The following is a 13233-nucleotide window of genomic DNA, read 5'->3' as shown; positions in this document are numbered from 1 at the left end:
CTAAACACATTAGTACATACATACATACATACATACATACGTATATTAATTAGTGATTATTGTGTTTATTAATTTTATTAAAAAAAATTGTACATCCTTTTTGTAAAAAAGATTCACCTTTTCCATGTTATACATTACTGAGAAACATATTTTTTTATTTTACGTTTTTAATTTTTGACACTGCAATACGAGGTGCGAGATAAAACTGCCGATTTGACAGTTCACCGCGCGACGTTAACAAAGAATTGAATAGCCTTTAACGCTTCTCCCTCCCTCCCTAAACTTTAAATGGATAATTACTTGTCTGCAATGGGACCGTTTTCACTAACAAAACGTTGAAAATAGATTTGAGTAACGGGTAAAGTTATCGCGTTCCAGAATGAGTGAAAACGGTGTTAAAATCACTTACCGCAGTGTTAAAAAATTACCGCTGAGAATTGAATTCCTCCCCTGTATATCACGCTTTGAAGTGCCACCAATTCCATATCTGTTCATATGTTTTTGTTGGACTTCTCTTGAATTCGCTATATTTTTGTATTCTTTTGTACTTGATGTTACTAATAAAACAGTATTTAAAAAAAATATATATATTACACAGCACAATTTAAGGATTATATTTTCTCTAATATATCTTCTAATGATTTCCAACACTATGTTTTGTAGGGTGTAAGCTGCAGTCATGTTACGGAAATGGTGACCAATGTCCGAGCATTACTGAATGAGACAGAGCTGCTACTTACTGGAAAGATGGCTTTGGTGAGTAATGACATAAATGTAGATGCTTTAACTGCAACTAAGGTTCCATCTACATTTATTCACAATAAATTTCATAATGAAGGCTATGCTTTTCTGTATAATACTGCATTTGTTTTTAGATGTTGTATGTTACTCTTACTGTTTGCAGGGGCAGGGGAGTTGTTGCTAGATTCTGATAATACCAGGGGCACAGGTCCATGCCCAGCCCTGGCACATTTGTATATATTATCCCTATAATACTGCATTTGTGTTTAGATATTACAGTTTGCAGTACCAGTGCAGATGTTCCCATAATACCAGGAGTCAGGTATATGCCCAATCTCAGCACGTGTATATAGAAGGTAAAAAACGTATCATATTGCTAATAAAATACTCAAAAATCAACCGAAGAATTAGAGTGGTACAAAATGTAAAGTAACATTCTGAAAATCATATGTAGTGGGTCTCAGAACACTAGCAAATATAGACAGCCTTTTATCTGCTGTGCTCCTCTGGTAAAATACTATATATTCTAGATTGTATGAACCCAAATGATGGTAATAGTAACCATATCTGCAGATGCAAACACATTAAACCTATATAATTTGGTAAATGTGTGAACTGAGGATCAGGTAGCAGTTCAACACAGCTGCTCAGCCGAGACCCTATGCCGTGCCGTCCATGTGGCATGTAATCCATCTCTCAATAGATATCTTGGATGCCAGCCAGCCGTTCTTATGGGCCTCATAAAGATAGACTTGACATAGGTCCTTAATACCTTGACCACATCCAAAGATTAAATAGAGCACTCTTCCTCTGGAAATCTACCATGGACCAAGACTGGAATCACTATATACTTGGTTAAGGTGAAATCTAGAGACCACCTTAGGCTAAAAGGGCGGCCTGGTCCGAAAGACCGTCCTATCCTCTTGGAATATAAGAAGAGGAGATCTGCAGGGCAAAGCTATACCAATAGAAAATACCAGAGCCTGCTTCTTACCTATATAGTGGTGAGAATAAACAATACCACCACTACAAACGCACACTAAGTCTGCCGTGCAAAGAATTAAAAATGTAATGAAAAAATCACATGAATAACAACAATATACATTGAAAACTTATGGCTGATAACAATACACTGATATATCATATAATTAACTACAGTGTACACTGATGGAATTACATATCTCTAACTCTATAGCACCAAAAATCAGGAACAGCAACAATATATAGCGACATCATGTGGTATAGTAAGTGTATCAAATATATATAACTTGGTGCACTCACAATTATTAGATGACAAACAGATTATATAATAATGATGTGAGCCACAAAATTAGATTTCATACACTGTGATACAGATAATTTCCACACTTATTTGGAAATGTAAGCAGTTTAGAGCTTAATTGACTTGCAGCCACTCTGAAAGGGCTCTCAATATCGGTATCCCCAGCAAAGTTTTCACCAGTTATATATAAATTTTTGTAGAGATCCTGTGTGAATTCAGGCAGATATTGAGTTGGCAGTAATATATCTTGTTGGGGTGATCGTAGCCCACACTGTCTCCAGCAAACACTTTCATTTAGTACAGAGTGATCTCCACACAGATGGTTAGTGCAGCCATGTGATTTGCTGGACAAAGCTGCCAGTCCTGAAACTCTTCTAGCAGTTGAAATGGATAAAAAGAAAACAATCTTGCAAGTCTATTTCTGGCTGACACAGCGCTGCAATAAAAAAAAAGAAATTTTTTTTGCTACACATTAAGTCTATCTCCTCCAAAGGTTCAAATAGTGAATGCTGCAAAGCATCTAAACCAAATTTAGATCCCATGGTTCCACCAGAAAAATTTAAGAATGATGTATATTCAATACACCATGTAAAAATGTCTTAACTCTGACAGCAAAATCTTCTTTGAAAAAAGACAGAAAAAGCAGACACCTGAACTTATCAGGGAGCTAAGGCTTAATCCGGTGTCCAGGCCATCTTGTAAGAACATAAGGGTCCTGGGTGCTCAAAGAGATGATGTGGGAAACGCCTTACTCTCACATCAGGCAATATAATTCCTCCACACTCTATGGTCATTTTTGACCGAAACCGATTTTCTCACCCTCAGGATGGTTTGGACCATACTGTCAGGCAAACCCTTTGCTCTGAGAATCAAGGATTAAGCAGCCATGCCATTAAAGCTAGATGATATAAACCTTGGTGCAGAAACGGCCTTTGACTTAACAAGTCTGGTCTGAGATGTAGACGCCATGACCGACCTGCATACATGGTGAATGTGTCTGTGTAACAGGATCTTCATAGCCTATCTGGAGCCACCAGAAGGACCCAAACCCCTTCTCTGTTCACTTTCTTCAGAAGCATTGGTATTGGGAGAAATAGATGAATTAGATGGAACTGCCAGGGGATTGACATGGTCTCTACTAAGAATGGCTTTGGGTTTCTCATCCTTGAATAAAACAGCTCCACCTTGTGGCTGAACTGAAATGCCCACCGTATCAACGTGTAGATAAGTATCCTTGATATCCAAGGACACCATATACTCATCCCTTTCCATATTGTTTGCTACTGTTCTCAGGGATTCCATCTTGAATTTGTCTATCCGGAGCTGGGTGTTCAGTGTTTTCGCATTCAAGATGGGCCTGAATGAACTATCGATTGGACCCAGAAAAAGGTTTGAGTAAAATCCCAAACCTTTTTTGGTGATCTGGAACCAGAACAACCGCTTCTGAACAAATGCTTGAAGACATTTTGTCTTGTCTGTTGGAAGCCCTGTGGTGAAGAATCTTATGGTTGGGGTCCTGAGGAGGTCTATGATGTATCCTCGAGCCACAATCCTTCTCACCCAAGCATCTGTAGTGGATTTTAACAGTTGGTCTCGAAAGGAGGACAAAACAAGCTCCCACCACTGACGAATCTGTGTGCACAAAATTCCTGTAATGCTTATGGCTTGTCAGAAGACCTGGCAACTGGGCATCTAGCATCCCAAGCCTGCCTTCCCTCTCTGCAAACTTTCCCTAATGACAAAGGTTTGCCCTCTGGGGTATTGACTCCTAGTTTTTCTTGCAGGAACCTCCCCTAGAAATCGTAAGCTCTAGCTCTTGCAACATTAATGGGAAGAAAAGCACTCCTTCCCCCTGAGGCCTGGCTGATAATTTTATCTAGCTCATGCCCAAATAGTACATCCCCAGAGAATGTATGGGACTCTAGAGTCGGCTTAGATTCTACATCAGCTTGAAACTTACGGTCAGCGCCATTCTTAATGTTCACCACATGTGGAATGGGAATTGTGGTTGTCTTGGACGACCTCGCTACAGAGTTATCCACCTTAGGAGGCCAATTTAACTGTATCCTGCACAGGAAGTGGATAATAATTATGCAGCTTAAGGGAAACATATGACCTGGTGATGTTGACAGCTCTCCCAACAATTGATCTAGCTGGGGAGATGAAGGAAAAAAACCAGATTTATTTGCCTTCCTTTTAATTAGGGAAGTTTCATATATCTGAACCTCCGTGTCTTGGACGTCTAATATCTGGCGCATATCTCGGATCAGATCATTCACCCCTTCTCAGCTGTAATGATCTTATTCAGACTATGAAGAATCCTCTAGATCTGATCCTGTAGCTACCACGCCCTCTTTTTGGGAGAACCTGTCAGAATCTGACTCGTTTTCACAATGGGGGGAAAAGAACATACTTCTACGAGGCAGAATCCAACATCCTTTTTTAAGAGGAGGAGACTTTGACTATTCGCTGCTCAGTTGTTGCAAGATTTCTTGCCCATACAGTCTCCTCCTGTTATGCCTCTATGGAACCCACTGGACCCTAATTACGCATGACCAAATGGGACACATGTCCACCAGAAGCTCCTCCAAACCAAAGGTACTAGAGCCTTCAGGCATACATGGTACATGATCCTCAGCCTGGAAGGCTGTGCATAATACATCTGCGCCTGACTGTCCAAGAGGTCATTTAACATGGAGTTTACAACTTGTAAAAATCTATACAGACACAACAGCTGTTCACAGCCTTAGCTCTCCTAGAACTCCCACCGGTCAGACATAGCAGAAAGGCAAATAATTTATAATACAATAAACTGAACACAATCAAGCAGAAAGAACTGAATCCTCAGACCAAACTAGTAGGGGCATTGCTGTCATAGTAACCCCTACCTGACCTGGTCCCGGTGGGTGGTGGTGCAGTGACTACCTCCCTGCAGCCGCTGCACGGAATCCCACGTCACTACCTGTTGGTAGCAGGGAGGTGGCATTGGCAATATGACTCAGCACCTCCGATCCCTGCTCCATCATCACTCAGCCATATGGGCTGTGCCGATGCACTATGTTCATCAATCTGCCGCAGCAGCTCTATGTGGCCAATATAAATGAAATAAAAAAAGAAAAGCTGCAAGAACTAACTTAGACCCCACTTTAAAAAACTGATGTGTGCTCCTGCAGGTACAGGGTATGGAGGGAGAAGGGAGGATCTATGATTTAATTTCTAAGAATTAATTAAAGAATTCAGGCTTTTGTCCATATTTTATCACTGCACCATATAAATACCAACACAGTTCCATGCTGGTAAATAAGGAGCGCAGAGAAAGCTGAGACCATTAACTCTGCGGAAGACTTCCCAGCCCCGTTCAGACACACATACTTACTACCTGAATGTCAACCGATTACCAAAGTGCACATAATCCACCAATAGTGGGGCAAAACAGGGTCCATGAGACAGGATTTGTGATTGGTATGCTGGTTGCCGGATGACATTGGAGATGGTGTTCCAGCCATCCTGCGATTTTACTGTTGGTAAGATGTCATCAGACAAATATTATACTAACAGACCATTTTCCTGCTCCGAATGTCAACAAATCACACTGCTTTGTACAGATGAACTAGTCCAAGGGCTAATGCAGAAATGGTCAAGTGTTGTACTTCAGAGGGTTCAGAGCGCGCGGGGAAGTGCATGACATCACTTCCGTTACACATTTTCATCTCCATGAACAAATTTTACTAGCTGCCATTCAAAAGTTGGCATTGCTAGCCTTCGTCTTAGTTTGTAGCCCTTATGTTATCTTTACAGTTATTGTTATTTATATTGTTTTCATTACCTTAAGTATTGTTGTTAATTTGCATTGTTCATAAAGGATATATGTTTGTTGCTGTTTCAGTTATTTGATGTGGTCTCAATGTTTTCAATGAAAAGTTTTTATGAAATGTTTGATTACTTTTCTTTGTGTCCTGCAGCTACTAGATCCCCCTCAGAAGGAGCAGCTGATGACGTTACTCAGTAACACAGAACACGAGCTGCGGAAACTAGCTGACATCCCATGGCTGAGTCAGAGCACTGAGCCTGGAGAAGAAGAGGTGTGTATTGTGGCTTTCATTGCCTTCCAGTTCAACAAAACACTCCCAAAGCTGTCCCTAAAGGGGGGAATGCAATCACGACGATATTTGGCTGCACTCATTTCCATTACTGTGGTACCCGAACAGCACTGATTTTCATGCGCCTCTCTATGGGGGAGGCAAAGAAAAATAGTGAAGTTACATCGGCGCAGAGTGACTTCATGAACGCGGCACTTCATGGGAATTTAAATTCCCTCCTAAGAATCTAAGCAGGCAGCATTTTATCAGAATTGTGAAAGTTATAGTAGATTTAGATGGCACAAGCCTGTTGTACTGTGGTTCTTATGTATAAAGTTTCACCACTGAGCAGCACATGTAAAAATGCAGTAATAGAACACTGTCTTTTTTTGCTTTCTAAATGCATATATGTCATTAAATCATGTAAGTAGATATGAGTAAAATGGAGATAGGTCACTAGTTATTACACCCCAATGTATGTTTACTTGTGACTCACTTCTTCGCAGGGTTCTCTTGATTACTCCAAGTTAAGGCGCAGCAGTCGGTTTAGATTGGTCAGCAAGTTCAAGAAGGAGAAGAACACTAAGAACAAAGAGACTCGGAGCAGCACAGGGGCGCCTGGTAAATGGATGTTTAGCTGGAAGTGTGTACACTATTGCTGCTGTTTGAGGAATAGACACTTAGGGGTATATTTACTAAACTGTGGGTTTGAAAAAGTGGAGATGTTGCCTATAGCAACCAATCTGATTCTAGTTGTCGTTTTGTAGAATGTACTAAATAAGTAACTAGAATCTGATTGGTTGCTATAGGCAACATTTCCATTTTTTCAAACCCACAGCTTGATAAATGTACCCTTTAGGGGTAGATTTATCAAACCTTCTAAAAAAGGAAAAGTGGAGGTGTTGCCCATAGCAACCAATCAGATTATAGCTATCATTTTCTAGAATGTACCAAAGTAGGACGTGTTATATAGAATAGGTAGCGCTGAAGAGAAGGAGGGAGAATGGGTGATATTTGCAAAAATTGGGGCACATGGAAAAAAGTTCTGTAAGCCATAACAACCAATCAATAACAACCAATCATTTCCTTTCATTTTCTAAACTGAAGTAGAAAAATGACAGAATGTGATTGGACACCTTTAATTATATCCTGTCCACTAGTTGTCATAATGTGTTTGTGTATCAAGGCAAGGAAAACATATTTACAGCAGAATGTTCAAAGAAGAAATGTTTTATTTTGTTTTTTAAATCAAGGTGGTAGGAAATCCGATAAGAAGGGTTTATATGCATCGTAAATGAAGAAAACACCAATGATAACAAGAAAATGTTACAGTGCAAACATTTCACATAAACTTGGACTTAGAAAAGTATAATCTGAAAATACACCAGCAGCGGGAGTCTCATAACAAGGAAAGATAGAATCCAGAGAGTTATGGGCAAATATATAATTGGTAACCGTCAATGCAAACGGTATCCCTTAAGGTTACTAAAGTAAAATAGGCAGTGTTACTATCTTCTGTTCCTACCTACTGACATAGCAAGTAGATTGGTATCTAATGTCAATGTAAGCCACAGCAGTGGATGTCAGTTACAATGTCTGCTTTTTGGGGTTTCATAACTCCCAGTCCTTATACCAGTGATCCATCACTACGGTGTATTTCCTGTCTATCTGAATTGCTTAGAGAGTGTGACACTGTTATTGAAATGATGTAGGTGAGAAATGTGGATTTAGCAGAGCGACTGAGGATAGAGTTCAGGCAAATAAAACCCACATATTTGTACTTTACAACACTATAGTTGTATCCAGTATTTCACTTTGTTTACCTGAAACAGGACATCTATGTAAACATCGTACAGAGGTCTACAAACTCCACATTTGTTCAATCCCAGTGGCTTTATCACTTATTCAGTGAGCTGCAAGGTTATTTCCCATCTCTAATACCAATTATTATACTAGCATATGATATTGATATGTTCTTATTTACAGAAGTAACATGTAAATATATGAAGCACCATTGAAATGAAAGTATAATCTACTAAACAGTTGGTTTGTGTTTTAGAAGTCCCCCTAATATAAAATGAAAGCTGTCATAGATGAAACAGCTGCCAATTACATTCACAACATTTGAGTAAAAAGTTATCAAAGCTGAAGATATTTGAGATAACGTTGTCATCATGTCAGAAGATATTTTCCTATACACAGAAGACTTCTTGTCAGTAATCGCATTGAAGGATGCTGCCTTATTTCAGCCTGAATGATCTGCTAATGGAATCAATAGCTTGCAGTTACCTATGTATCAAATATGAATGTCAAACCTGTTACGTTCTGTATGAGACTTTTTAAACTGTTGACACTACAATATCACCATTTCTGGAAATTGGCCTAATATTGTAGCATGTGTGACTCCAATACTAGGTAATCATATAACTGTAATAGATCAGATCTTTTCGGACACGTTGCAGGATGACAGCTTTCAGTCTATGGTTAGTCACCTAAAAACCACACAAAAATGGTCTAGTAAAACTGGAAATGTCCCATGTATGTGGCCACCTTGGACAGTGATTCGGTTACTGGGTGCTCGGTTCAAGCAGTAGGATCTGCCAGTGTGTCACCAGCTTTACTCATATATTTCTTTGTGAATCTTGTCATTGTTATTTCATATAAGGAAACTTGTATTTTAGGCATAGTGGTCCTTGTACTATCGCATGCCTCTTTGGAATAGCCTGCCAAGCCCATAGCTACTTATTCCTGTGAATGATAAGGAGTTTATCAGCCAGACAAACATAATCTGTTACACTGGTGAACATGCTGAAGAAGCTGACATTAGTACATGCTGAGGTAAACCAGGCAGTATTGTAGGGCACACAATAAGACTGGAAGCAGTTTTTGGTTGTATTATCTTTTATAATCATTAAAGTCTATTACAGAGAAAAGACGGATGAAAGTTTTAAGGTCCCAAACTCAGTTTGTCCTCTAGTAAAACTGCCTGATGGCTGACCCTTTGTCAGGAAGATCATATGAAGTAAAGGACTGTGAACTAAACTGTAGCACACAAATATGTACTGTGGGTCTGGTCTCTATCTTGTAATTTGATTTCTTTACTCTGGGCTGTGGGTAATCCTTTATCTTGTGAAGTGGTGTTTCTTTGCTTTGGGATGTGGTTTCTTATTGAGGGACTCTCTTTGACAGCTCACCTATGGGGGACGGAGGAGGTGTCTCTTTGGTTGGAGCGTCTCAGTCTGTCTGAGTACAAGGAGGTCTTTACTCGCCATGACATCCGAGGCTGTGAGCTCCTACATCTGGAGCGCCGAGACCTCAAGGTATCTCTTACAGATGTCCCACCCAAAGTGCAATATGGTCCTCCTTTGCTCTGTATTTATGCTTTTAATGCACTCCTTCTCCCTGCAACCAATCATTGCTATTATTGTCTTGTGCACTCCTTTCAGTCCTGTCTCTGTATCCTGCATTCACTTATAACATGGCATAAAGTACCAGCATTCCATCTGTTAGATCTCTGTACTCTACAGCCAGTCATAGCATGTTATATACTACCAACATTTCCCTCCATCATATCTCTGTGTCATCAACCAATCATAGTCTTCCCATTAGCATTCCTAACATCCCCTCAACCAGATTGCCATGTAACCAATTACATATCTTACTTTCACTTCTCTATAACCTATAAATAAATATACCCTGCCCTATGCTACAGACACTTACTCAGCCAATTATATATATCCCATAACCATACATACCCTGCCCTATGCTACAGCCACTCCCCTCAGCCAATTATATATATCCCATAACCATACATACCCTGCCCTATACTACAGCCACTTCCCTCAGCCAATTATATATATCCCATAACCATACATACCCTGCCCTATACTACAGCCACTTCCCTCAGCCAATTATATATATCGCATAACCATTCATAACATGCCCTATACTACAGCCACTCCCCTCAGCCAATTATATATATATATCCCATAACCATACATAACATGCCCTATACTACAGCCACTCCCCTCAGCCAATTATATATATATATCCCATAACCATACATAACATGCCCTATACTACAGCCACTCCCCTCAGCCATTTCTCTGTACCCTGTAACCATACTTAGCATGCACTATACTACAACCTTGTTCTCTAAACTTTAACCAATCATAGCATGTACTTTATTATTAGCATTTCCTAGTTACATACTGTGCTGCCTGCAAGCAATCAGTCATAAAATGCACTGTTCTACCAATGCAATATGTACTCTTTTGCCCTATGTTACGGTCAGTGAGCACTATTACATGGCAATGAATATTATATTTAATTAGTTGCAAAAACATTAAAATTTGCCAAATCGCAAGTGTTTTTTTAGGTAGGCCGATTTTCAACAGCCATAAATGTTACATTTTTAGTAGGTCGAGTGTCATTATCTTACTTTTATCTGTGTTTTCTTTAATGATTGCTAAAATATTATGGCCATTCAGTAAGCTAATAATAATAAGCCGCACTGCTCTTGTTCTTGTAGCTAGTTTACAAGAACAAACTTTCTTCCTAACATAGATATTTTTATTTACTGTGTATGTAAGGTGTACAATAGTAGACTGCAAAAAGCATTTAAACACAGCCTAAAAATTAGAGTAAGATTAAGATAATATTAAAATAACAAACCATAAACAATGAGCTATGGATTATATAAGTAACCCCTCTTTAAAACTGTGTATCAAGGGAAGGACAAGCAGCAGCAACACCCCCCGATCCCAACTAAAACCAGTATTCCAGCTATCATTTCCAGGGTATCAGGCAGCTTCAGCACGTATTTAAACTGGTATTGAGGGGAATTTAGTAAGCACCATTGTAGCCGACTTTTTATGTTCAGAAAATATTCTACTAATACACTAATCACTTGCAGGTGTCAGTCTGTGTATATATTGCCCCATACTTCCACAGCCTGAGCATAAATAAGAAATACAATAAAGGGTTCAAACCCAGTAAAATAAGCTGAAGAGATTAATGGATCAATACTGATTAATAAAAAAAACTATATACGTGTACAGTCCACAGAGCAGCGGGCAGTACAGTTACCAGCATAATATCTTGGGCAATAATCTGAGAGTGAAGTCTATATGCCCCCATGCACATGATTAGCATACTGGTAAGGAAGTAAAATGGATATTGTTAAACATAAAAAAATAGTTTTAAATAATGCAGACAGTATCAACAATGTTTATACATTTAATTATGTGGCTTAACCTACAATTAAAACAAACAAAATAGATAATTGGCTTTCCAGTTAGCTGAATGAATTTGCTCATCTAAGCTCACTTTTCCTATATGTCACTTTCTGCATTGGGCCCCTAGTATTTTCAATATGAAGAGTAGATGATAACCTCTTTTTGTTCTGCAGGAGTTGGGTGTGACAAAAGTGGGCCACATGAAGAGAATCCTCCACAGCATCCGAGAGCTGAGCCCCCCTCCTGTCAGTGCGGACTAGGGTCTGTCTTCACTGCATGCGTGGCCCAGTCTGTGTGACTCTAACCATTGAAGCACACACCCTTTCTATGTTTTACTGCAGCATAATGCCTTGTAAGAACAGCAGCTAATCTCAGAAGTGTTCAAAGCATCATGGGAGCATGTAATGTGTAGGCATTGGTTATTCCCTGCAGCCAATCACAAAATGCGGACTGGGAAATTTTGTAGATAGTCACAGAAGAGGTGTGTCCAGGAATGGCTGAATCAAGGGCTTTAGCTAGTTTCCTACTGGGATACTTTTGAAGCCAGATTTTCTAGATACCACAAGAGCCAATTGTGACTGAAGTAGACTTTCTCATTGATGTGCTACCTCGTGTGGCTTGGGACAGGCAACGCACTGCTACCAGAAAGTGAGCACCATAACAAGCATCAACAACTCCTACAATGGATGCTCACCATCTGTCCTTTGCCTAAAGACTTTGAGACCATGGTAACTGATTTGGGCCTATAACTGTTTCCTCACAAATGTAATGAACGTGTTAGATGACTGTGGAGTTTTTGTACCTTGTGTTAATATGAATGCTCTTTTCTCAGGCTCTGTGTGTAAATTGTTTGGTGTGTAAAAGGTATTTCTCATGTTGTGTAGAAATATTGTAATCAGTGGTTGCTTTTTGTAAAAATCCAGCTGTGAGGTGAGAACATTGCGACATCCCACTCTGGTCTATGATCAAAAGATTGTTTACATTCCTAGGTACATTTATAAAGCAGGAAACAACCTCTGCCCTATAAGAGAGCACCAGAAACCGCTCTCTGTCAGCGTGGGAGATACAATGAAGTACTGTTTCCTGAAGCTGCATTTGGATTGTGGTTGGAGGTGTCTGCATCCATTCCTCTTTCTGTTCAGCCACTTCTACAATGTTAATCCTGGGCAGGTCCCTTCCTACTCGCTTCTTTTTATCTATGGGGGACAGATGAAATCTTTGGAACCCTCGGATAAAGCCTGACTACCCCGCCCCGTGTGTATTTATTCTCCCGTGCCTTATTGCAGTCCCCCCCCCCCTTTCCAAAGTCATGTTAATGCTTGTAAATAGATATATTGTAAAATTGGCTTCTGTTCTAACAGTAAATGATGTCTTAATGATGAAACTTGCCTTATTTATTGACTATAGCATTTTCCGAGCTATATATATTATAATACAAAGGAAACAAGTTGATTCTTCATCTTACAGGTTTGGTACATAACAACCTGTAGCATTTGTACAGTCTCAATCTCCTAGTTCTGCAGAGCAATTCCAATCTGTCCATTGAGTAATTTGTTACATGTGGGACATTGTTTTGTTATGTTTCCCTTCAGTTTCAGTTGTGTTCATAGAGATGGAAACTTGCATCAAAACGTCATACAAATGTGCCATACCTGCATTACATCAAGACCCATGTCCAGGAAGGTGGGAATATGCAGTTTTGTCCAATTTACCATACTGTAATGATCATTTAATAGATGGAAAATGGTTGAACACTCCAGTCCTGTGTACCTTAACCTGACAGAATGCAGAGCTGACACTCGTCTACATGATTCATTATAGGCTTCTTTAGTTTAATACTACTTGCTTTTAACAATGATAACTTACAGGAACATCCGCTTCTTTGCAATACATT

The 13233-nt window shown here is 39.5% G+C and overlaps 1 protein-coding gene across 3 annotated transcripts in view; it reads left to right on the top strand.

Annotated features, from left to right (window-relative positions):
- DGKD (diacylglycerol kinase delta) overlaps positions 1-12723 on the top strand; it is a 79462-nt gene extending 66739 nt beyond the window's left edge. For 2 of the 3 annotated variants that reach the window (XM_075201759.1, XM_075201760.1), the window contains exons 26-30: positions 664-756; positions 5986-6105; positions 6609-6723; positions 9292-9422; positions 11513-12723. In XM_075201759.1, coding sequence (XP_075057860.1) covers positions 664-756; positions 5986-6105; positions 6609-6723; positions 9292-9422; positions 11513-11599 — 546 coding nt within the window. In that variant the 3' untranslated portion in view covers positions 11600-12723. The remainder of the gene's footprint in view (positions 1-663; positions 757-5985; positions 6106-6608; positions 6724-9291; positions 9423-11512) is intronic. The other variant, XM_075201761.1, reaches the window with a different exon arrangement.
- The last annotated feature ends 510 nt before the right edge of the window (positions 12724-13233 follow it).

The sequence above is a fragment of the Mixophyes fleayi genome, chromosome 3 (assembly GCF_038048845.1).
Source record: "Mixophyes fleayi isolate aMixFle1 chromosome 3, aMixFle1.hap1, whole genome shotgun sequence".
Taxonomy (NCBI): Eukaryota; Metazoa; Chordata; class Amphibia; order Anura; family Limnodynastidae; genus Mixophyes; species Mixophyes fleayi.
The sequence above is the reverse complement of the archived record's forward strand: the minus strand, read 5'-3'. Positions and strand labels throughout refer to the sequence as shown.